This window comes from Dipodomys merriami, unplaced genomic scaffold (assembly GCF_024711535.1).
Source record: "Dipodomys merriami isolate MVZ:Mamm:240054 unplaced genomic scaffold, mDipMer1.0.p SCAF_1, whole genome shotgun sequence".
In the NCBI taxonomy this organism is placed as follows: domain Eukaryota; kingdom Metazoa; phylum Chordata; class Mammalia; order Rodentia; family Heteromyidae; genus Dipodomys; species Dipodomys merriami.
The window spans coordinates 506,368-531,435 of NW_027202270.1; the positions used below are offsets into that span (position 1 = coordinate 506,368).

The 25,068-nt window shown below is 50.8% G+C and overlaps 1 protein-coding gene across 6 annotated transcripts in view; it reads left to right on the forward strand.

The window, feature by feature from the left end:
- The window catches only part of Pask (PAS domain containing serine/threonine kinase), a 43,881-nt gene that overhangs the window by 16,235 nt on the left and 2,578 nt on the right, over positions 1-25,068 (forward strand). For 3 of the 6 annotated variants that reach the window (XM_070001573.1, XM_070001929.1, XM_070001664.1), the window contains 11 exons: positions 576-708; positions 1,487-1,622; positions 8,342-9,744; positions 10,434-10,615; positions 11,303-11,470; positions 14,199-14,324; positions 14,443-14,577; positions 17,893-18,092; positions 19,964-20,097; positions 22,103-22,249; positions 22,756-23,077. In XM_070001573.1, the coding sequence (XP_069857674.1) occupies positions 576-708; positions 1,487-1,622; positions 8,342-9,744; positions 10,434-10,615; positions 11,303-11,470; positions 14,199-14,324; positions 14,443-14,577; positions 17,893-18,092; positions 19,964-20,097; positions 22,103-22,249; positions 22,756-22,898 (2,907 nt within the window). In that variant the 3' untranslated portion in view covers positions 22,899-23,077. Of the gene's footprint in view, positions 1-575; positions 709-1,486; positions 1,623-8,341; positions 9,745-10,433; positions 10,616-11,302; positions 11,471-14,198; positions 14,325-14,442; positions 14,578-17,892; positions 18,093-19,963; positions 20,098-22,102; positions 22,250-22,694; positions 23,078-25,068 lie in introns of those variants that run through there. The other 3 variants (XM_070001755.1, XM_070001856.1, XM_070001789.1) reach the window with 3 other exon arrangements.

Sequence of the window (25,068 nt, forward strand, 5' to 3'; positions counted from 1 at the left end):
GATTTTGCTCTGTGTGGTGTCAGCTGGCATGACCACTGGCTGAGCAGTGTCTGTGGAGCTCACTTGTTTCAGTTCCTGGCGTGGGTGTGGCTTGGCCATTCCTGGCTTTAAATGCCCCCAAAACTATGCAGAGGAGCAAGTACGTAGTTCCTACAGGACTCACCAAGGTGGTTCCAATGGTGGCCCTGGGTCCACCAGATGCCCATGGGTTGAAAGACAATGTCCATTGGCTCACCTGGTGCCAGTGAGTGTGTATCAGTGTCCTCTCTCCTGGTAAGGCCAGACGCAGGCTCCCAGTCCAGGTATACATGACAGCAGAGGCCAGACATCTGCCTGGAGGTGTAGCTTGCCTCAGGGTATGCTGAATTTTTCTTTTGCATCAAAGAAATGAAAAAAAAACAACCATGAATTATGCATTGAGTTCCAGAAAGTCTGCAGGTTGGTTGAAACATCTTGACTGGAGGTAGTGGTGAATTGCCCAAGGCTTGCTCCTGTTTGCATTTCTCCTCCAGGAAGATGCCACTGAGTCAGAATGGATCCTTCTAGGTTCTCAGATGTCCTGCTTTATTCCATAGAATATCACATTCCTGATTCCTGCCTTCTATCACTACATGGACTTTGCCTGTGACAGTTCTATATACCTGCCAGACCTGACCAATGAGAGTGGGCCTGCAGAGCCGGGCTGGGGCCTGGCCAGTGAAGCCCGAGGTGAGGCTGCTGTCCTGAACCCCAGCATTCCTGAGCGTCCAGTCCCGTAGGCCCATGCCCACGGGACATGGGGAAGGAGCAGAAGCCACGGACGGCCCTCCAGAGGCGTGGGTGCTGGGGCACAGTGAGCTGCAGTCTGTCCCTCTTGAGCTTTCTTGTTTGTACCTAGGAGAAGAGACTAACACGTTCTTGGAAACATGATCATAGAGGAGGGGAATAGAAGTCCTCCAAGCTGTGCCAGTGTCTGAGAAACAAGTAGCTGACAGTGTTTTTAGAAAAGATTTTATATTTCATATAGCACAACATTGAATTAGAATAACATTTATTCCTGAATTAACTATTCCTAGCATAGTTGCTATCGCCCATAGTTTTAATTTAGCCCTTTTAATTGGGGAGTGGTTTGTAGAGGCAGCATGAGTGCCAGCCCTATATCCCAGGACACTCTCCTGGTCAGGATGCTAGAGAGGGTGGGCGGGGTCCCAATAACCCCCAAAGCCAGTGTCTGTACCCTGGATGTCCCTGGGCCATGTACGGGCCTGTAAGTTCAGGCAGAGCAGCAGAGCAGGATCTTTGCCTTTCTGTGGAGGGAACAGAACAGGTGAGAGATTGACAGATATGGCAGAAAGCGAAGTGTGTGTCGAGTTGTGTGCACACCTGTGGTGGCAGAGGTCCTCTGTCCCACATGGGTGGTAGGCGCAGCCTCTACACGGAGCTCTGGCACAAGCACTCAGGCAGGGCCTGCCAGAGCGTAGAAAACCCTCTTCTGTGTCGTCCTTAGATCCAAGGGCTGATGTGGTGCTCCCACAAGAGGAGACCTTGAAGCTGGTGGAGAGACAAGAAGTCTTGCCTGAGACTCAGACACAGCGGGAGACTGTGCGTCAACCTTCCTCTCACTCGTGTGAGCCCTCCCTGAGGTAAGCGTCTGAGAGTTACTGAATGCCACGGTAGGTGGTAGGTGGTAGGCAGAGAACATGCTAGAGAGAGACGGTGACAGCAGCAGCCACTGTGCTGGAGCTTCGTCCACGCAGTGTTAGCTGCTTCCTGCTGCTCAGCTGACTCCTCACAACCTCCCCGGCATCAGATGTTCTCATCTCATGGGTAAGGAAGGGTGCGGTAGACTTTGGAGAACTGATGCAAATGCAGCCTTATGGTTTTGAAAATCATCTGAGGCTATTCTCTGCCCATTTAGAAATAAGCATTCTCTTTAGAGTACAGGAAGTCTTGCCAGGTACCACTGACTCACCCTTGTAATTCTAACTACTCAGGACGTTAAAATCTGAGGATGGTGGTTTGAAGCCAGTCCAGGCAGGAAAGTCCATGAGACTCTTATCTCCAATTACCCAACAAAAAAAAGCTGAAAGTGGAGCTGCTACTCAAGTAGTCATGTGCTAGCCTTGACCAAAAGAGCTCAGGGACCTTGCTCAGGTACTGAGTTCAAGCCTGAGGACTGGTACACACACAAAAAAACCCTCACTCTTTCTGATATCACAGTCCACATTGTGCAGTAGATTTAGTTTACTTTTTTTTTTTTTTTTGTCAGTTGTGGGCTTGAACTCGTGGCCTGGACGCTGTCCTTGGGCTCTTTTGCTCAAGGCTAGTGCTCCATCACTGAGCCACACACCACTACTTCCAGTTTTCTTGGGGGCGGGGGTGGGGGTGGGGGTGGGAAGGGGAGGGTAACTGGAGATAAGTCTCCTGCCTGGCTTGGAATTGTGATCCTCAGATCTCAGCCTCCTGGGTAGCTAGGATTACAGGAGTGAGCCACCAACATCTGGCATTTACTTCTTTTTAGAACTTTCTTTCCTTCCTTCTTTCTCCCCCCCCCCCCCCACTTTCTTTCTTTCTTTTTCTCAGTCGTGGGGCTTGAACTCTGGGCCTGGGCACTGTCCCTCAGCTCTTCAGCTCAAGGCGAGGGCTCTATCACTTGAACCACAGTGCCACTTCCGGTTTTCTGGTGGTTCATTGAAGAGAAGAGTCTCACAGAAGCTGGGCGCTGGTGGCTCACGCCTATAATCCTAGTACTCAGGAGGCTGAGATCTGAGGATCCCGGTTCAAAGCCAGCCGGGGCAGGAAAGTCTGAGACTCTTATCTCCAATAAGCCACCAGAAAACCGGAAGTGGTGCTGTAGCTCAAGTGGTAGAGCACTGGCCTTGAGCTGAAGAGCTGAGGGACAGCGCCCAGGCCGAGTTCAAGCCTTTAAGTTCAAGTTTTTAAGCCTTGGGTGTGAGTGTGGACATACCATCTATGGTTGTCTTCCACTGGCTCTAGAAGTCTCCCTGGGCTGCTTTTTTTTTTTTAACCAGTCCTGGGGCTTGAACTCAGGGCCTGGGCGCTGTCCCTGAAATGCTTTTGGTCAAGGCTAGCACTCTACTACTTCAGCCACAGCACCACTTCCAGCTTTTTCTGTGAATGTGGTACTGAGGAATAGAACCCAGGGCTTCATGCATGCTAGGCAAGCACTCTACCACTAAGCCACATTCCCAGCCTCTGCTTTTTGTTTATTTGTTTGTTTTTATTGTGAAAATACCATACAGAGGGGTTACAATTACATGGGCAAGATAGTGAGTACATTTCTTATCAAGCATTGTTGCCTCCTTTGTTTCCCCATACCATCCCTTCCCCTCTCCACCCCAGCCCCCACACCCCCTACCACCACTGCTTTTGTTTTTTGATACTGTTACTGGGTTTGAACTCAGGATCTCAAACTCTTGCTTTTTCACTCAAGGCTTTACCACTTGAGCCATACTTCCCCTCTGGCTTTTCGTTGGTTAATTGGAAGTAAGAGTCTTGGCTTTGTTTGCCTAGACTGGCTTTGAACCATGATCTTCAGATCTCAGCCTCCAGAGTAGCTTGGATTACAGATGTAAGCCATTGGCAGCCTTCTTCTGGGCCTCCTTTTTGTTCAGCAGCCACACTGTCCTAGGCCAGAGTAGAGGTCAGAGTTTCTGCCTTTAAACTTTACCTATACATTTCCTCTGTCTGCGTGCTTTGTTTACTATTGTATTTTTGAGATTTAACCAGATTATGTTTTCTGACTTGAAATTATTCAAGAAATATTCTCAGTTCCAGGCGCCAATGGCTTATGCTTGCAATGAAGTCCCAGAGGATCACTCTTTAAAGCCACCCTGGGCAGAAAGGTCTGAGAAACTCCCATCTTCAGTTAACCAGCAAAAAGCTGGATGTATGGCTTGAGTGGTAGAGCACCACCATCCTTAAGCAAAGCAAGCCAAGTTGATTATGAGTTCCCCAGTTCAAGCCCCTAAGATGCAACTTGCAAGACATTTTTGAATTATTTTAAAAATATTCTTGGGCTGGGAATGTGGCTTAGTGGTAGAGTGCTTGCCTAGCATACATGAAACCCTGGGTTCAATATAACAGAAAAAGCTGGAAGTGACCCTGTTGCTCAAGCAGTAGAGTGCTAGCCTTGAGCAAAAGAAAGTCAGGAAGAGCGCCCAGGCCCTGAGATCAAGCCCCAGGACTGGCAATAAATAAATAAATAAATAAATAAACAAACAAAAAACTTCAATTATTCAACTTTAAGAACTTAAAAGTTTCCCTTTCCTTTCTCCTGGCTTCAATCCTAATAGTCTTCCAGACTCTCTTTCTAGGCAAATTAACATAAGGGCATATTATTCATTTACGTGTGTGTGTGTGTGTGTACGTGTGTACACGTGCGTGCGCAAGTGTGCACGTGCACCTGTACTGTCACATACCTGGAGTCACATTCCACATGCTTTTCTAAGTGTGTGTGTACCTAAGTATATTCTTGTTTGTTTCGACCATCTTCCAGTGTGGTAACTTTCAGATGGTGCCATCTTCTATGCTGGTGTTTTTCTTTTCTTTTGTTGGTTTTGGGGCCTGAACTCTGGGCCTGGGCGCTGCCCTCAGCTCTTCAACTCAACGCGAGTGCTCTACCATTTGAGCCACATACTCCGGTGTTTTTCTACAAGCTGATATCTCAATGCTGCTATCATTTGCCTTAACTCCCTTCCTTTTCCTGTGTAGCTATAGGGTCTGCTTTGCTGATATGAGCAGAGTAGCCAGGCTCTCATGTTTTATTCTGCAGAGAGGAAGAGAAGTCTCCCCTGTACAGTGGATCCATGGAGCCAAGATAGGTAACTGTGTCCTGGAATGACCTGGACAGTTGCTGTTTCCTTGCCAGGGTATCTGAGGGGCTGTTTCTCAGTGGCGGTACATAGTGCTCTGCTCTGCCAGCAGCTCACCGCTGAGCCGGAGCAGAGTATCTTCTGGGACTGGTGTGTACTAGGAAGAAGTTGCACTTGATTGGCCAGTTCCTGTTTTTAGATCTCAGGTCCTTTAAGAACTTCATTAGCTTCAGCCATATAGGTCATAGTTATCTATAGAGAGCCATCCAGTCATTTGTAGATGCCATCATGTTTTCAACAAACAGCCTGTGGAGGACTTGCAGGCTTGTACCTGGCCTCCTCAGGAAGATAAGTTAGCACGGTAATTATCAAGATCAGGAGATGCATCTGGAGGAGGTGTGAGATGCATGTTCTGGGGGCCGTTAGGTGTTTCCTCAGAGGGTGTCTTTAATCTGGTGACCCCTAGCTCAGTTTAACTGTTTTTAGTGAATTGATGCAGAAGCTGAGTGGTTATTAGACTTTGGGCCAGGTGATCAAAAAAACCTCGAGCAAAGTGCTCAGATAGTGTTGTGGACTGTGTGTGTGTGTGGTGACCTGGCTGGAGGACCGAAGATCCCCAGCTGTCCTAGGCAGAGGCCCTAGCAGTGCATGTTCATTGGAAGCCGCTTCCCCACCCCTCCACAGTGGCCAGATTCCAGCGATGGTCATGCAGGGCTGCCGGGGAGATGGAGGAATGTCTTCTTTTCCCCTGGGTTGTTGGCATTCTAAAAGTCAGGATTCTACGGATTTGAATACTTAAAGCAAATTAGTTATATCAGTTATGCAGGGAGGAGGATTTTATCAGTATACCACAGCACACGTATACACTGCATTCCTATCACACTTCCTGTGCCTTTCCGTCCAAGAAATAGTGTCCTCTTAGGGTTGGAGGTGTGGCTCAGTTGGTAGAGCGCTAGCCAATGAGTGAAGGCATCAGGTACCAAGTTCGAGTTCCAGTCTTGGAACTGAAAAAATAAAAAAAGATACAGTGTCTCTGATAGGCTCTTGGTGGTCAAACTGTTCCCGCGCAGACAGGACGCCATTGGTAGTCTTTGTTCAACCCCTACGGTATGAGTTTCTAGAGGCCTGCAACAATGACATGACTGTCCCTTCAGTCAGGGTTTACCCCAGCAAGACACTTCAGATCTTTCCACAATCCCAGAACAGTCTAGCACTGTGGCTCACTCATGCCTGTAAGCCTAGCTACTCATGACTGAGATTTGTGGATTGCAATTTGAAGCCAGCCCAGACAGACAGATCCATAAGATTCTTTATCTCCAATTAATCAGTAAAAAGTGGAGCTGTGGGCAAGTGGATGAGTGTCAGCCTTGAATGAAAAGGCTGAGTGGGAATGAGGGCCCTGAGCTCAAGCCCTGTACTGGTGCACGTGCGCATCCCAGAGCAAATCTGGCACAAGGGTTTGTGAGGCAGGCCTGTGGACACTAGCAACCACAGAGGAACGTGCATGCCATTGCCTGCTAGCCATCAGTGCTGCTCAGAGAGGGTGAGGGAAAGTGCATAGGTGCCCAGGGGCCTTAAATAGGTCTCCTAAACAGTGAACTTCAAGACCAAAGGCTGCCCAGTCTTTCTGATAAAGGTTCTGGCCCCGCAGAAGTACGTTCCTTTATTGAAATCTATTCCTGTAGATGACTGGCTGAACCCTTGGACCCTGAGGGAGGGAGAGGGAGAGGAAGGTGGAGAGATGGGGGGATGGGGTGCGTGGAGACACCTCTGCTTCCCCTGGAAATCCCTCTTCTGCATCTCTGCTCATACCGCCTGTAGCATGTCCTTATGCAGACCTTTCTCCTTCCATCTGTCTTCATGAACTTGGATGCAGTTGCTAGCTTTCCAGTGTTAATAATGTTTGTGGTTCCCCCCACCCTTGTCCCCAGGCAAGGAATGGCATGATCTGAAGGGCAAGTGCCCAGCCTCAGGTGGTTAGCTGTGTGGACGCCCTGTCAGATGGGCTGGTGGAGCTGGGGTAGTGATTTGTGGGTCATCCTCTGCACTGTGTCATGGCTGAATGCTCTGGGGGCATCTGACCCAGCTCTCAACCCTCTCTTCATCCCTCTCCCTTTGTGCAGTTGGGGTGCCAGCCTTTTCTGAAAGCTGACTTTCCAGGCACTAAGAAAACGGGTGGTGTTGATAGACAGTCACAGTCTGCTCTTGGGGCTTGCAGGACTGTGAAGCCCCGCTCCCTTCTCACCACCTCAGGTAGCTGCTGGGGCATCCCCGTTGCTACCCTCAGCTAGGGACACCCCACCGAAGAACGAGGGGGGGAGGGATAGGAAAGGGGACACCAGAGGGTCCAGTGCTCACTTGCTTCTGAACTCCAAGCTCCCGTTAGCAAGCTTATTTATTTAGTTCAGTACAGGGGAGGTGACTACAGGTATGTGCAGAAACTCGGGTATCAGTCAGTCTTGTGGTTACAACCATTAACATGTATAGTTTGTGTACATAGTGATAACTGACTCCCTATTGTTAGGGAGCAATAAACATTTAACCGTAACACAGATGTTCATCTTATTTTCAAGGTCTCAAGCTTTTAGTGCCCAAACAGCTCTAACTTAAACACACTTAGGGAGCTGGGAATGTGGCTTAATGGTAGAGTGCTTGCCTAGCATGCATGAAGCCCTAGGTTCAATTCCTCAGTACCACATAAACAGAAAAGGCTGGAAGTGGCGCTTTGGCTCAAGTAGCAGAGTGCTAGCCTTGAGCAAAAGAAGCTCAGGGATAGTGCCCAGGCCCTGAGTTCAAGCGCCAGGACTGGCAAAAAACAACAACAAAACTTAGGGTAAGCCGGGCACAGGTGGCTCACGCCTGTAATCCTAGCTATTTAGGAGGCTGAGATCTGAGGATCCCAGTTCAGAGCCAGCCTGGGCAGGAAGTTCTGTGAGACTCTTATCTCTAATAAACCACCAGAAAACCAGAAGTGGCGCTGCTCTGTGGCTCAAGTAGTTAGAGTGCTTGCCTTGAGCTGAAGAGCTGAGGGACAGTGCCCAGGCCCAGAGTTCAAGTCCCACAACCAACAAAACAAACAAACAAAAAAACCTGCTTAGAGTAGTAAATTATACATTTGTCCTGCCTTGTCTGTTTGACCTTTCCAGGGTCCAGTTCTCAGCCTTCTGAGTGCTGTGGAGATGGTTCCCCCCCCCTCCCCCCCCCCCCCCCCCCGTCACATCCTCCCTGCCTGTGGGGCTTAGGCTAATGGCATGGCTGAGATCAGGCGGCCTGGGATTGCTGGAGGCCCCTCTTTGTGATGTGGGGGTGCTGACTAGTGCTCAGCATTTAGTCCTGTACCATGATCCAGGTCTTTGAACAGTGTTCTTTGGTGCATCTTTGGCAAATGTGGATTTATGTTTATGAACTTCGTTACAGAGTTTGATCTCTCTGTCATAAACCTGTGTTAAATGCTCTGTACTTGTCTCTGATAGAAGGAGAGTCTGATTCTGTTCCCTCTTCTGTGACTTCTGAATTCCTGTCCGCAGGGGGGACGGTGCTCCTGAGGACGGCTTCTCGGCCCACAGTGATCAGTCTTCCGAGCAGCAGGACCTACCAGAAGGAAGCCCTCTGGTCCACGCTGAACAGACAGGATCTGAGAAACAACAAAAAAGCTCGGGAGAAATCCCACTACCCCATGACGAGGGCTCGTTGCCTGAGCAGCATCCTGACACCACGGGAGGAGGCCCACCAGTCCACACGGAACAGTCACTGCCTGCAGAGCAGTGCACCCCTGTCCCGGGCAAGGAGAATCCAGGAGTGGCAGAGAGTCCCAGGCAAACGCTTTTGGGAGAAAGCAGGTCTCCATCAGCGGATGCAAAACTGTTTGCTTCCCGAGCAGATTCGGAACCTTTGCTCCTGGCGGAGGACAGGAACAGCAGCATGGACTTGTGTGGTCTGCGTCAGGAAGCTCAGTGGGAGCTTCTGGGAATCAGTAATCCCAGCAGCCCCGCCTGGGCTGATGCCACCATGCCTGAGCCCCACACTGCAGGGCAGCCAGCGGGAGGGGGCTTCCCCATGCACTGTCCTCGGTATGCAAGTGAGTGGGTCATGCAACAGCGAGCCCAGGACTTGGTCCCCAGCTCCCCTGGAATGGCGGGTGTCTCTCTCGGGACGCCAACTCTGGACGAGCAGTGGCTAGGAGTGAAAAACGACCGAGAAGAGCTGCAGACTTGCTTAATTAAAGAGCAGCTGTCCAAGTCTAGTTTTTCGGGCACCCTGGGCATCTCCTATGTGGAGCTTGTTCCTGCCGAGCACCCGCCTTTTGCCACCCCTGTGTCCTTCTGTGATCTGGGAGGCACAGACCTACGCAGTAGCCACCTTGGTAGCTCCTCGGCCTGCTATGCCCTAGCCACCGACCTCCCTGGTGTCCTAGAGACCATGGAGTCCCAGGAAGACGACGTGAACTCCTACTCCTGGAATCTCAAGGAGCTCTTTCTCAGTGACCAGACAGAGCAAGATTCATCGAATTGTTCTTGTGCTACATCTGAGCTCAGTGAGACACCCTCTCCTTCAGTGGTGGGATCTGATTTAGACATGGGTGGTCTCCGCAGGCATAATCCAGATCCTCTGGGTGATCGAGAGCTGTTGCTACTGACCGGCACCTACTTCAACCTTAGCGAAGGCCGACAGGACCCACAGACCCTGGAACCGCCAGAGGTTTCCTTAAAGCCTTCCAAATACTACAAACCAAGTGACCTAGAAAGCTCAGCCCGCATCCTTGCCATACCAGACACCAGTTCTGAGGCTGAGTGCCCTGCAGTGGGGGATCCTGGGCTGAGTACCCAGGTCACCTCCACCCCTATGACACGCAGAGCTGCCAGCCTGCAGCGGGAGATCCAGGAGGGCACCTACTCCGGGAGCTGCTTCCACCGAGACGGCCTGCGGCTGAGTATGTCCCCAGCCCTGAGCGGGAGGGCGGCAGGCTGTTCCCAAGCTCAGTCTAGCAGGGGTGCAAAGAGGCCTTGCCTCCAAAAGAGGAGGACACTGTGTTATCACTACCTCTTAGAGATGAGGGTTTGCCTGGGAAAGCAGCTCATGGTCCCAGCCGCCCTCTCAGCACCTGGCTCCCCCACTCACCCAGGTTACACGGGACTCCACAGGCTGTATGGGTGTGCCCCAGGCAAGCTGTTCACAGTTGTCAGGGCTTTTGGTGTCAGGATGCTTGTCTCTGCAAAGCCCCTGTGAGGGGGGCTTGCTGGCCAGAATGACGACTATTCTGTAGCTCTTTACTCCCATTTCTTAAAAGCTGCATGTTAGCTTAGCCATTGCTTCTCTATTGTTGGTTTTGCAATGTTGGTTTTGCAATTTTGACTTTTTCTAAATTTTTTTAAAAAAATGTATTTTGCCAGGCACTGACGGGCTCTGCCCTGGCTTTCTGACTTGAGGCGGTCTGCATCTCTCTGAGGACATCTCTTGACTTCTGGCTGCCCTGATGCTATGGCCCTGATAACTTTGTCTCCCTCTCCAAGCTCAGGAGCCATTCGCTCCATACTGCTGGTGTAGCTTCCTGTGGTTCCAGGGAGGGGCTGCGGGTTATCCAGGTGCTCTGCCCTGCCTCCTCGCCCTGTCACCCTCCAGGTATTCAGTTTGAAGTGAAGCGGGTGGAGCTCCAGGGCTCTGCAACCCTGTTCTGCTGCTGGCTGGTGAAGGATCTCCTGCATAGCCACCAGGATTCTGCCACCAGGACCCGCCTGCTACTTGCCAGTCTGCCTGGCTCCACCCACTCCATCCACGACATCTCCCCATCCAGCCCTGGAGAGGTTGGTACCTGCTGTCAGCTCAGTCCTGCATTTGCTGTTCATTGTGCTGCAGACTTGGAGTTGGCATGGCTGTCTTGCGTGTCTTTTGGGATGGGTGTTGGTCCATTTGTGGCTTTTTAAATTGCCCTCTGATACCCTATGTAAGTATAAAGTAGAGATAGGGCTTTCCCTTCCCCTTCCTCCCCCTCCCCCTTTCTTCTTCCTTCACTCCCTCCACTCCTTCCCTACCTGTCCTCCCCCTCCCCCTCCCCCTGCCCTTCTCCCTCCTCCTCTCCCTCTTCCTCTCCCTCTCCTCCCTCTCCCTCCCCGTCTCCCTCTCCCTTTCCCTCTCCCTCCCTCCCATTTTTTTTTTGGTGATTAATTTGTGTCACAGACTTTTCTGCTCAGGCTACCTTTGAAATGTGATCCTCAGATCTTAGCCTCCTGAGTAGCTAGGATCACAGTGTGACTCTCCATTCCCTGGGACAGGTACAGGACTTTAAATCTGGGGATGCCCCATGTGTGCCGTGGGATCTAAAACCTGTGTGACACATTTGGATTGATAGGCCAAGGCTGCCTGGATGGCCCCAGGCGAGGGTGAGAAGCTTGGACAGTGCGGACACAGTGCCCAGCACTGAGACAGGGCGATGGCGCCTGTCCTTGGAGGAGTGGCCTAGGATGCTCCAGCCCCTTCCTTCACATTCACAGGTGCTCAGAACCAAGCCTTGGTTTGAGGATCCTCCAATGCCTGCAGAGCTGGAGGGGCTGGCGGCCTGTGAGGGCGAGTACTCCCACAAGTACCACACCCTCAGTCCGCTTGGGAGCGGGGCCTTCGGCTTTGTGTGGACCGCCATGGATAAGGAGCAAAACAAAGAGGTGCTGTGGCTCTGGGAGGGAAAGGCGCCAGCCCAGGGTCTTCTGCTCTCAGCATTGGGGGGTTTTAGTGGGACCGAGGAATCCCCTGTGCAGACCAAGCACACAGCCTGGCCTGTGGTGGTTTTGAAAGGAGGGTGCTTCTGGCAGTGTACATGTTGACATCGAGGTGACAGTCCTGTTGTTTCCTACTTAGACCTTGCTCCTAGCGGGCTTCTGGGCACTGGCCAGGCTCAGGGCTGCGATGGCATCACCTGCCCACATGGCACGGGGCTCCCTCGTGTTTGTAACTCAGGCTGCTCCTCTCAGTCATCCTGGTAGGTTCCCGCAGCGTCTCGGAGGCCCTTCATCCCATCTGCATGCATTAGGACTTAGCTTCCCCTCCCATGCCACCCTCTTGACTTAGGCATCCTGTGTTTCGGGAATTGAGTTGAAGTGGTACTCAACCATGTCGCTCCTTGTACAGAGCACTATTACCCTGCCCCCACAGCTTTCTGATCACTTGTTGCAAAGATCCGGGTTGGAGTTAGAGTTAGGCATCACAGTCTTCCTGGCACGTCATTTTTAACTATTCCTCAGCATGGCGGCTGTGCTTACTTCTCATCACCTTTACTCCTGTTCCCTGTCCTGGTGGCCCAGCGCTGTTCTACAAGAGGCAGGCCGCCCCGGGCCCTGGCTTCCCTCTGCCACTGCGCCCCTTCGTTTTCCAATTGGTATCTTTTATTTGAAGGTGTTAGGTTTAATTTTAGTCCATTAGTTTAATTTTTATTTGTTTGTTTTTAAGCATGAGTGTTAAGTTCTGTCAGGTGGTCTGGATGTTCTCCCATCATTGATGACAATGATTGTCTCCTTTCAGTAACGTGATGGGTGATACCTGTCAACTTCCTTACATATGGTCCTTGGTTGTATGTAATTTTTTTTTTTTTTTGGTCGGTTGTGGGGCTTGAACTCTGGGTTTGGGCACTGTCCCCACACTCTTCAGCTCAAGGCAAGCTCTCTAACGATTGAGCCACAGCACCACTTCCGGTTTTCAAGTTTTATTGGAGATAAGAGTCTCACGGACTTTCCTGCCCAGGCTGGCTTTGAACCGTGATCCTCAGATCTCAGCCTCCTGCGTAGCTAGGATTACAGGCGTGAACCACCAGCGCCCAGTTCTTTTTTTATTTTATTTTATTTTATTTATTTATTTTTGTTGGTCATAGGGCCTGAACTCTGGGCCTGGGCGCTATCCCTCAGCTCTTCAGCTAAGGCAAGCGCTCTACCACTTGAGCCACAGCACAAGTTCCTATAATATTCTTTTCATGTGATTCTGGCATGGGTTAGCTGATTTACTTAAAGCGTGCTTTTTTCATTCATATTTATATGAATTTATGTTGGATTTTTGTTTTTGATGTCAGTGTTATTTGAGGCCTGAGGATGAACAGTTTGAGTAGCATGTCTGGACATGCAGATTCTGTCCATTGATTTGTCCCTTGACCATCTTAATTCTTTTTTTTTTTTAATTTGCTAGTTTTGGCAAAGAATTGCCTGTTTTACTTATCAAAGTTCTTTTTTTTTTTTTAATTTCTTCCCCTTTTTTTTTTTTTTTTGCTGGTCCTTGGACTTGAACTCAGGGCCTGGGCACTGTCCCTGAACTTCTTTTACTCAAGGCTAGAACGCTACCACTTGAGCCACAGCTTTACCCTGGCTTTCTGGTGGTTAATTGGAGATAAAAGTCTCACAGACTTTCCTGCCCAAGCTGGCTTCAAACTGCGATCTCAGCTTCCTGAATAGCTAGGATTATAGGCTTGAGCCACCAGCACCCAGCATTTTCTTTTAATTTCTTTCTTGCTATTTTTATGTTAATTTAAGCTTTTTCTGGCATATGGAGTTGATTTTTTTTTTTTTTTTTGGTTTAGTCAATTATGGGGTTTGAACTCAGGGCCTAGGTGTTGTCCCTGAGTTTTTTTGCTCAAGGCTAGCATTTTACCACTTTGAGCCACAGCTCCACTTGCAGTTTTCGTTCTTGTAGGTAAGAATCTTATCTCCCCAGGACCATCAGCTCCTGGAAAAAAGGCACGCCCAGCCCGGAGGTGCACAGGGCAGGCCTGCTCACCTGCCACCTACCTCCTTCCTGCCCATTATCACACTGCAGCCCGAGTCCGCTGAGTGACTAGGCTATCTTGTGTGATCTGCAGCATCTCTTTCTTGAGGGGTGGACGCTTTCTCCCCTGGTAGTTGTAACTGACCCGCATTTCCTGTGTGTGGTGCTGTGTTTCTCAGGGCTAGAGTGTCCACTCAGCCTGCTCCGTGGTAGTGCTGACACAAGTCTTATGGTGACAGTTTTAAAATGTTTTCTCTACTTCTGAAGCTTCTTATTTCATTCTCTTGGTTAGGACATGCAGTACTCAAACATTGGGGTGCTGTGGCGTTTTCTGTGGGGAACACCTGCCTTAAGATCTTTGGGGCTTTTTTTCTTTTCCAGCACTGGCTGTCACTCCTCAGCCCCTCCTGGGATCCCCAGCCTTCCAGGCATGCATCTGATACTGTCTGGAACTCTTCTTAGGGCACTCTTTGTTAGTGTTTCTATTTCATTGTTCTGCAGGGGTTATTGCTGCTTCTTCATTGTCCTGGGGACCAGGGGAGATAATGCAGAGGCTGTGTCTGCCAGCACAAGCCTGTGGTAGGCACTGAGTGTAACAGGGTGCTGGAGAAATGGTTCAGTTATGTTTACCCTTCTTTTCTCTTGTAGGTGGTGGTAAAGTTTATTAAGAAGGAGAAGGTTTTAGAGGATTGTTGGATTGAGGACCCCAAACTTGGAAGAGTTACTTTAGAGATTGCCATTCTATCCAGGGTAGAGCACGTCAACATCATCAAGGTAGATGTTGATTCCCTGTTCAGCAGTACCATACCCTGTGTAACACTGCTCACGTAAAATTTCTGTTTGTTGATGGAACAGTTTCAGCAGAGTGGAGCTCAGTGTTGTCTTCTTCCAGGTACTGGATGTATTTGAAAACCAAGGGTTCTTCCAGCTTGTGATGGAGAAGCATGGATCTGGCCTGGACCTCTTTGCTTTCATTGACCACCATCCTAACCTGGACGAGCCCCTGGCAAGCTACATCTTCCGACAGGTGAGAGCAGACCAGAGCCGTGTGGGGATAGGTCTGGCTGCTTGGGCCCCTGGTGGCCAGTGACACATAGTCGGTTCTGTGTGTGAGCAGATCTGGCAGTCAGCTTTGAGAAAAGAATTCTGGGGCCGAAGTAGAGAGAGTAAGGTTGGAGGGAGGGAAAAGGCCAGATACCTTCCCTGGTTAGTGATTAAAGTTTCTGTACACACACTATTCATACAATCACCAGTATTAACCAGCAAAGCCATACACTGGGCCGTAAGCCCTGTGCCTTTCATCTGAATTCTTTTTTTTTTTTTTTTTTTTTTTTGGGGGGGGGGGGGGTCCGGTCGTGGGGCCTGAACTCTGGGCCTGGGCGCTGTCCCTCAGCTCTTCAGCTCAAGGCTAGTGCTCTACCACTTGAGCCACAGCGCCACTTCCGGCTTTTTTGTTTTTGCTTATGTGGTGCTGAGGAATCGAACCCAGGGCCTCAGGCATGCAAGGCATGCGCTCTACCACTGAGCCACCTTCCCAGCCCTCATCTGAATTCTTATTCCCACAAGCTGTGAGACCTTGTCTGTAATCTCCAGTAGAAATTCCTTATCTCTACTTAGAAGGCTGTTAGGGTCAACTCAGAGAACCTCTGAGACGTGCACACAGACTGTGGCCTGTACATTGTGAGTGCTGTTAGTTAATCAGCAAAGAATGGGATTTGGGCAGTCCTATTTTGTAGTAAATTTCCTATTTAGGTATGTATTGACGTTATGCATTTGTTATTTTAATGGAAGAGCAAGCAATTAGCAAAACTTGAAGCTATAAGGGAGAGGAGGCCAGACACTGTAATCCTTGTTTTGAATCACAGGCTGGAGCTTCCACACTAGGCTGCTCCTTGCTCCAAGAAGGAAGGAAAATACAGCAAGAGGCTGGGGGGATGAGGGAACACTTTGGGTTGCCTTTCGATTACTTCTTGGGAATGACTTGATTCCTAGTGGTTGCTCCCATAAACCCCTATTTCTTATTATAAATTCCCCAAAGTTATTGGATTTCTGAAATTGAGTTTCTTTGGCATCTATATATGAGTTTCAGACCTCATGGTTATTAAAAAAAAGTCACCTCTGTCTGTGTTGGAATTTCATTCGCTCATGGAAGATTTATGGCATAGTGTATTCATGAGGGAACATTAGATTCACCTTTTAAAAGTTTCTAAGTCAGTTATTAATCCTGGGGCCTGCAAAAAGTAATTTCAGGCTGGGCACTGGTGGCTCACACCTGTAATCCTAACTACTTAGGAGGCTGGGATCAGAGGATCACAGTTCAAAGCCAGCCCAGGCAAGAAAGTCTGTGAGACTCTTACCTCCAGTTAACCTCCAGAAAACTGGAACTGGAGCTGGTGCAAAGTGGTAGAGTGCTAGCTTTGAGTGAACGAGCTTAGGGCCAGTGCCCAGGCCCTGAGTTCAAGCCCCGCAACCAAAAAAAAAAACACCTCAAAACAAACAACAAAAAAGTACTTCTGGCTCATACATATATAGAGTATATCTATTATATGTATATAATTTTATATGCATGTGTTATCATGTATAAATGGTACCAGTTAAGAGTATTCTTTTTAGCTCCAAACCCACTGGGCTGCTCAGTGATGGGCTAGAGCCTGAACAACTCTGCTATCCAGACAGCAGCCCCTGTGGACGACTGAGAGATGGGCACTGGGGCAGCAGCACTTACAACTTCTCTTCCAGGCTGGACTGTAGTTAGTAAGATTTAGTGAGGCTTTCTTTGTTCTAGGTAGAAGGGGATTTCTGGCCAGACGTGGTACTATAATCCCAGCACTCAGGAGACTGAGGCAAGAGAATCTCAAGGTCAAGGCCAGCCTGACCTGCATAGCAAAACCATGTCTTCCCCAAAATGTACCTTTTGTCTACTGACTTGGTGACAAATATGTATGTGTCCATTAGACTTTCATACTTGCATGTTTCTGTGAGTTTATGTACCTGTGCATGAGTGCACAGGTATGCACTTGTATTACATATGCACCCATATGGGTGTGTTCATGTGTGCATAAACATGCATACTAAAATGCATGTGTGGGCTGGGAAGGTAGTTAAGTGGCAGAGTGCTTACCTTGCTTGCATGAGGCCCTGGGTTCGATTCCTCAGTACCACATAAGCAGAAAAGGCTGGAAGTGGTGCTGTGGTTCAAGTGGTAAAGTGCTAGCCTTGAGCTGAGGGACAGCGCCCAGGCCCAGAGTTCACGCCCCACAATTGGAAAAAATAAAATAAAAATAAATAAAATGCATGTGTACGTTTGTAGGCATGCATTTGTAAGTGTACATTTATTTATGAAATGAAACCAAATTGACCAGGCTTGGTTGGACAGTCATTAACTATTGCTTCTTATTCAAAGATATTCATTCATAAGATAGTCTGCAAGCTGGCTGCTGGTGGCTCATGCCTGTAATCTGAGATCTGAGGATTGTGGTTCAAAGCCAGCCAGGGCAGGAAAGTCCGTGGGAGTCTTCAATTAACCACCAGAAAACTGGAAGTAGCACTGTGGCTCAAGTGGTAGAGCACTGGCCTTGAGCTGAAGAGCTGAGGGACAGCGCCCAGGCCTAGAGTTCAAGCCCCATGACTGACCAAAAACAACAACAAAGAAAAAAAAAAAACCCAGTTGTCTCTAGAGATCAGGAAGATTAGCTACTAAGTTGATAGGTACAGCTGATGCCTGGATTGTGATCATGCCAGACCCCTGAACTGGATAGTAGGCTCATTTGTTGGACTTCTTCCACTGGAGAAGCAGAGCTGAGCAAGAGGGCCTTTGTTATGGTGACAGTCGGGAGTGGGATCATGTACACTCAGCACGATACAGTCCACTCCCAGATTGCTGCTTACTCTGCCCGTCACGAGCCTGCTGGTTGGGAAGAGACAGTGGACATACCAGGCTGCTCTTGGAGTTGCTGCTGAAGCCCTGCAGCAGGAGCCCCTGTACCCCAAACTGCCACCGTGTGGGGCCACTCTCGCTTGCCACTGCTCCCAGTGCCTGCTTTGTGGCCTGTCTTGTGAGGGTTCTGGGCCAGGTAGATTTCAGCAGTAGCAAGAGGAAACTCATGTCCCCTGTTTGTGCTGCCACTTTCTGGCCCACCTGTGCCCACATAGTGACGCCGCTGCCCGGAACAGCTCTGCCCCCTGCTGGCCAGATTTCTAGCATCTACAGTGACGGACTACAGGTGATGAACTACAGAACACGTGGCTTTTCTTTGTTGTTAATTGTTTTCTTGCTCACATTTATTTCAAAAGCATGCTTCACGTGAGTTGCATTTTGAAGCCCCTCTGGCCTGTGTTGCAGTTGGTGTCCGCCGTGGGGTACCTGCGTGCACAGGGCATCATTCATCGCGATATCAAGGATGAGAACATTGTCATCGCCGAGGACTTCACCATCAAGCTCATCGACTTCGGCTCAGCTGCCTACTTGGAAAGGGGCAAATTGTTTTATACTTTCTGTGGAACGATCGAGTACTGTGCCCCCGAAGTTCTCATGGGGAATCCGTATGTACCCCAAGTTCACAGCAGCACTGCCTCTTCCTGCCTGCCCCCTTGAGCCACGGCCCGTGTGGCTGTCATCTGTGCCTCTGTGTTGAGTGATGAAGGGTCATGTTTGGAGATTGAGTGGCCAATAGTCAGGCAGAGTCAGCTTGGTGAGAGGAAGCTGGGGAATGGATAGGGTTGTTTCATCAACTTCTGTTTATCTGTAGAGTTAGACATCATAGAAAGTTTAAAAAACAAAAGATAAACTAGAGGTTCTGCAAAGGCAGGAGTGTTCAAGTCTTCTTTAGCTAGCTTTATTTGGATGGTAGGAGTACTGATTTCCATAAAATCTTGTGCTGGCGCCAGGAGAAACAGCACTGACTGAAAGAGTCATGTGACTGCGGAGGCCTTGTAGAGGTGCCACTGCCCCTCAGCCAGAGACCACCCTCATCTGAAGCTTCTCAGCCTTGCTAAGTGCTTCTGATGATGCTGGAGGGAACAGCTCCAGGGATGTGAGCCAACCTAGCTTCCCTGCACTTGGTGTGCTGTGGGCAGAGGAACCTGGCCCAGACAGGGCCTCACCTTCGGGAAAAACTGCAAGAAATGTTGTTGCCAATGTGTTTGCCTAGCCTGAGGGGAAACTACAGACAGCGGCTCGTGCTGTACGTGCCAGCCAGGGCATCTCAGAGCCAAGTTACTTGACTCAGACTCAGACCCCCGTGTCTTCCTCTGCCACCTGCACAGTTGTTCGAAGTGCTGCTGGGGTATGTTTCAGGAGGGCAGTGAATTATCAGAGTGACAGTGTCCCTGGACACTGCAAGGGGTCACTCACACAATAGGCCCTGTTGGAGTCGGATCTGAGTCTAGAGTGTTGCTGGCAGACACTGCTGTCCCCTGCCATGTCTTGGGTTTGTGTGGGAACCCCAGCACCAGAGCTCAGGCAGGGTCTGCTCAGGGCACTCCCACCTTCGAAGCGTGTATCAATTCCCAGAATGTGGCCGCTCTCAGCCTTAGCGGCCTGTTCCTGCCAGCAGTGCTCGGCAGCTCTCTTGGGCCTCGCTGCCCAGCAGCGGTGCTGTGGACCTTTTACCAGCCGCAGGGTACGGGGAGCGCAGAGAAGCCCTCCCCTCTGGAGCCTCCATGTGTGTTCAAGCACCACACGGGGACAACAGATGTGCAGGGGTAGAGCTGCTTTTCAGATCAGATTTGGTTGCCCTGGAGCTCAGTAGTAGCTGTCCCAGAGGACACGTGGCTAGTCTTCCTCTCCATACCCCGCCATGAGGCTGCCAGTGCAAGGTGGAGGCCCCAGCCTAGGCCAGCGACCCAGCCCTCTCCTGTCTGCCCCTCCCCTCTGCCCCACTGCCTCTTCTTTCCTGTCAGAATCTGACCCAGATCTCACCTCTGGAGCACCTTCCTTCCTCGTGGTTCACACACACACCCCTCTGCTTGATGGGTCAGCAGACTACAGCCTTTGGGCAAATCAGCCTGCCCTGCCTGGGATGGCTCATAGTCTGCCTTCTTCTCTCCTCCCCCACCTGTTCTCCCGCTGGCCCAGCTCCTGGTGCTCCCCACCCTGCCACCCCCTTGGATAGTTCCACAATTTATCCTTCTGTGTTTCTCACCACTCCAGTGTTGACTGTGAGCTTCCCTGGCCTGTGGCCATGTGGCTTTTCTGTGGAGCACACCACCCTGTTACGGCTCTTCTGCCCTCCCTCCTCCAGGAAGGCCTCCCCAGGCCACATGGTTCCCTGAGCCGCCTAGGCGCCTCTCTGCATGTGTGGACTTCGTGGGCACCAGCCTCTCCAGTGAAGGGCCCCGGTGCTCACCCCAGGGCTGAGTTGTGAGCTTCATGCTGAGGTCATGGGCCCTGAAATGCTCTCTCTTCCTTGCAGCTACAGAGGGCCAGAGCTGGAGATGTGGTCTCTGGGTGTCACCCTGTATACGCTGATCTTTGAGGAGAACCCCTTCTGTGAAGTGGAGGAGACCATGGAGGCCACCTTGCGCCCCCCGTACCTGGTGTCCCAAGGTGGGCCTGAGCCCATTGGCAAGAGATGACAATGTCCTGAGAACCTGATAGTTCTTATTTGCATCTTCTCACTTTGTTCATACTAAGTATCTCATTTACCGCATTTGCTTTTCTTTTTAATTGTGCTTTGATTGGAACATAAGAATGATTTTTTTTGTTTTTTTGGTCAGTCATGGGGCTTGAACTCTGGGCCTGGGTGCTGTCCCTCAACTCTTCAGCTCAAGGCGAGTGCTCTACCACTTGAGCTACAGCGCCACTTCCGGTTTTCTGGTGGTTATTGGAGATAGGAGTCTCACAGTCTTTCCTGCCTGGGCTGGCTTTGAACCATGATCCTCAGATCTCAGCCTCCTGAGTAGCTAGGATTACAGGCGTGAGCCACCAGCGCCTGGCCATAAGAATGATTTTAATATGTCTTGAATCTATCTTTTTCTTGGACGGATGGTACTAGGGTTTGAACTCAGCCTCATGTTTGCTATACAAGTGTTCTGTCTGCCACACCTCTAGCCTTTTTGCTTTTATTTGGATTAGAGTCCCAGCGTGGTCCACCTTGGGCCATGATCCTCAGAATCTGGGATGATGATGTTCACCATGTTATGTTGAGGCGGGGGGGGGGGGGGGTGGGGGGGTGGGGGGGTGTTAAACAGTGATCCTCAGCCGGGTGCCTGTAGCTCACGCCTGTAATCCTACTCAAGAAGCTGAAATCTGAGGATCAAGGATCAAAGTCAGCCAGGGCAGGAAAGTCCTTGAGATTGAGACTCTTAGCTCCAGTGGCTCAGGTGGTAGCACACTAGCCTTGAACTAAAGAAGCTCAAGGACAGTGTCCAGACCCTGAGTTTGAGCCCCAGGATTATCCAAAACAAAAAACAATGGTCCTGCTGATCTCAGCGTCCTGCGTAACTTGCATTGTAGATATAAGTCACTAGGCCTGGTTCAGAACATGTTGATAGTTTAGTTTTTATCGTGGACTTGGCAGACGTGGTAAGTGACCTTGTCTGGACCTGGTGGTGGTGCCTGTGGTCTGGAACCCCATGGTGAGCAGTGGTGTGTGTGTGTGTGGAGATCTTGACCCCAGCATCTCATGTGGCGCCTGTGGGCCTCTGTCACACATAGCCCCATGAGCAGTGTGTAAAGATGGGCCTGGCTGTGGTTTGATCTGGAGTGAGGACCAGCACAGTGAGGTGGATGTGAGCTCTGGCCAGAAAGGCTTCCAAAGCCTGTGGTGGGTACTTAGGAGGGGCCCACGCTGTGGGGAGCAGCTGGGGTCAGCTGGCTGGGAGGCTGGGCCTTCAGTGATGTCTGGTCATGCTAAAAGCCGGGAGAGTGGCAGCCAGCCCTCCTGAGGCGGGGTCGGCCTTGGCCGTGCTGCTCGGGCTGTGGGCAGCTTAGTGGCCATCGCAGTCTCATGGCGGTGCTCTCCTGCTGGTCTGTGCAGGTCCGGTTCTTGGAGACAGCACCTTTTCCTTGAGTCCCAACGGCCAAGGCTCCCTTTCCCCCTGTGGGGCCAGGGCTTCAGGACATGCACCAGGGGGCAGGGCATAATGCAGGTGTGTCAGCTGGTGGGAGGGCCTCAGAGTTAGGGTAAGCTCCAGATTGCTGAGGTGCTGTGGCTCGGGGGGGGGGGGGGGGGGAGGGGGTTCCCGTTCCACGGTTGTCCCAGTTCTCTCACTCTTCTCACGAGAGTTCATGCTGCCCTCCCCTGGCTGAGGGAGAGATGCTCCTGACAGCTCTCCTCTCTCCTCCCGTCTGACATATCCTCCAGTGCTCGCTGCTCTGCTCACTGGGAAGACGGGTTAGGGAGCTCCATGCCATTTGGCTTCGGTTAGGATGGATCTCCATCTGCGGGCATTCAGTCCAAAGCAATGGACCCTCCCACAGGCCCTGGCCTGAGGTTCTTGTGGCCTCCGACTCTGTCAGAGGCAGTTGTGGTGGGGATCGGGGTCTGAAGTTCTGAAGTTTGCCCCCTGTTGCCCCAGCCTGGATCCACCTCTGTTCTCTGTGTCCTCAGAGCTCATGAACCTCGTGTCTGGGCTGTTGCAGCCTGCCCCTGAGAAGCGCACCACTCTGGAGAAGCTGGTGCAAGACCCGTGGTTGACACAGCCTGTGAACCTGGCTGACTACACGTGGGAAGAGGTGTGTCGGATCAGCAAGCCAGGTGAGGCAGTTCACAGCTTCCCCCCTGTCTGCCTCGTTTTTCCTGGGGTTGGAGGTGCCCAGGATGCCTTCCTGATCAGGTTCCCCTCCCCACGCCCTCCTGGACTTGAGTGCCAGAGCCTGTGGCTGGCAAGGAGATTCTGTGCAGAGAACCCAGGATTCAGTATAGCTGTGAGCCTTAGTTAGACAGCCAAAGGCCCCAGACACTGAGTTGATGCTTTGGGGCAGGGGTGGGAATAGGGCGTGTCTTCTCCCAGAAAGTTCCTGGCCCTAAGCTAAAACCACTGCTCAGAGCAGTGGCACCAAACTGGGATTGATAGCTCTTGGGCTAAGGCTTGTACTAGCACTATAGCAGGCTGTGCACTTAGAACATGGCAAACATGATGGGCGGAGGAGGGTAGGGTGTCTCTGAAGCTGCCTAGTAACTCTGTCCCTCGGACTTTCAGGGAGGAAGAAGTATTAGAATACTGTGTTGTTAGTATGCAATGTATCTTCTTCATCTATTAGAGCCTCACCACCTATGCACCCCAAGTCTGGAGGTGGGATGCAGGAGCCCTAGCCAAGGGCCTCGTGATGCAGGGCTGCCCAGGGCGCCCTCTGGCGGTCAGCACAGCCTGGGGCTTGAGGAACCCTCTCCGCCCGTTGGCTGAACCCAAGGCTCCCCTTGTTCTCTACTCAGAGTGGACAATCAAGTGGATTTTAGGCCCCTCCCATCCAAAGAAAGTAACTCTCAAGCATGGGGCCCAACTCACCATCAAAACACCCACGTGCAAGTTTTTTAAGGGCTGGAATAAAAGCTGGTGATGCTATATTTTTTAAGTGTATAAAACAGACTTGGAATTCATGATAATTGTGACCCTGGAAAAACATTCTGGTGTTCGTGTTCAATTACTTTGTACTATTAAAGGGCTTAACTTGAGAGCTCAGAAAGGTATAAGGAGTGTTATCTTGTACATGTAGCTTTCTTTCCCAGTGACCTGGCATAGGCTTATCTGAACAATAGATGTATAGGATCTGTAGAACCGGTTAGCCTGAAGAGCCAGAATATCCCCTTGAATGCTTTTTTGTTAACCATAACCAGATAGGGCCTGAATGAACTGTCCCACCATGCTGGGTCTGAGACGCGGGAACTTATTATTCCATGTGCATATTACTTGTCACAACTGTGGAGTTCAACTTGGGTCAGACTGGAGATCCACCCAGCAGAGGGTCCTGGCAGGAGCAGGCCCGGGGCTCTGAAGCTGAGTGCATAGAAGACTGGGGACAGTGTGACTAGTGTTCCCAGTACCACTCTTCTCCATTCAGAACTGTTCAGGGCAGGGCCTGAACATATGCTAGTCATCTGATGTGTGTCAGCCAGTCTAGGCTGACAAACTGATGACAGGCTGAGGGCTCCAGGCCTACCTGTGTGACTGTGTGAGGGTTCCAGTTCTCCAAGGAACACTGTTTTCTTTGGTGCCAGTCCTGGGGCCTGAACTCGGTTCCTGGGCACTATCCTCGAACTTCTTCGCTCATGGTTAGCATTCTACCACTTGAGCCACATCTTCACTTCTGGCTTTCTGGGGGGGGGGGGGGGGCGGGGGCGGGCAGTTCACTGGAGATGAGTGTCACAGACTTTCTTGCCTGGGCTGATTTTGAACCATGATCCTCAGATCTCAGCCTCCTGAATAACTGGGATGTGCCCAGTGCCCAGCTCCACTATTTATTAGACAAAAATAAAAGTTTTTAATGAGTAAGCAATCTACTACTGCAGAAGTAGGTTTAAATACTTTTAACACCAACTTGGTGTCTAACACAAAGCAGTTAAACACATCTATGCAAGAAGTAAACCTTTACTGGGCACCAGTGGCTCACCTTGTGATCCTAGCTACTTGTGAGGCTGAGATCTGAGGATTGAGGTCAAAGCCAGACTAGGCAGGAAAGTGTGTCACTCTTTATTTCCAATAAACCACCAGAAATTGGAAGTGGTGAAGTGGCTCAAAGTGGTAGAGTGCTGGTCTTTGAGTTAGAAAGCTCAGGGACAGTGCCCAGGCCCTGAGTTCAAGCCCTATAACCAAGAAAAATAAAGCCAAGCTTCAGTTCTGCCACACCCGCACCCCCACCCCCACCATCATCAAATCCTTTTACTCAGTTTAGAGTTGATAAAGAAAAAATACATATCAATTGTGACTTTCAAGTAGTGTGATCTAGGCAACTTTCTCGGTCTCTCCTTTTATTCATAACCATCTTTAAAGGGTCAGGTCCATGAATGAATACATGTTGAGATGTACATAACTGAAACTGGAGTTTTAGACCCCATCCCAAACTCCCAAGAGTCCCGCCTGTCAGGATGGGCACCTGATGCCCAAAAGACACATGGCAAAGGGCAGGAAAAATTGTTCTGTGGCGTGTGCATGCCGTGGAAGACAATATTCTAGCTGCTATTTGGCCCCGTGGAGGGTACAGACATTAGCTATAAGTTTAAGTAGATAAAGAACCGAGAGCAGGGGGGCAATCTGGGTCCAAGGGTGTGGACCGGATGGGGACAGGCTGCAAAGCCGACGTGATGCCGTTAGCTGGGGAAGCTCTCCCAGCGAGCCCTGCCCACAGCGCGGTCCACCCTCCCCTCCCGTCCCCTCCCCTCCCCGCGGCGCCAGCCCCTGCACGAAGCGCGGCCGTCATCCCAGTCCGCCTCGGTGAGCCCGGGCTCCCCTCCCCTCCCCTCCCCGCGGCGCCAGCCCCTGCACGAAGCGCGGCCGTCATCCCAGTCCGCCTCGGTGAGCCCGGGCTCCCGTCCCCTCCCCTCCCCTCCCCTCCCCTCCCCTCCCCTCCCCGCGGCGC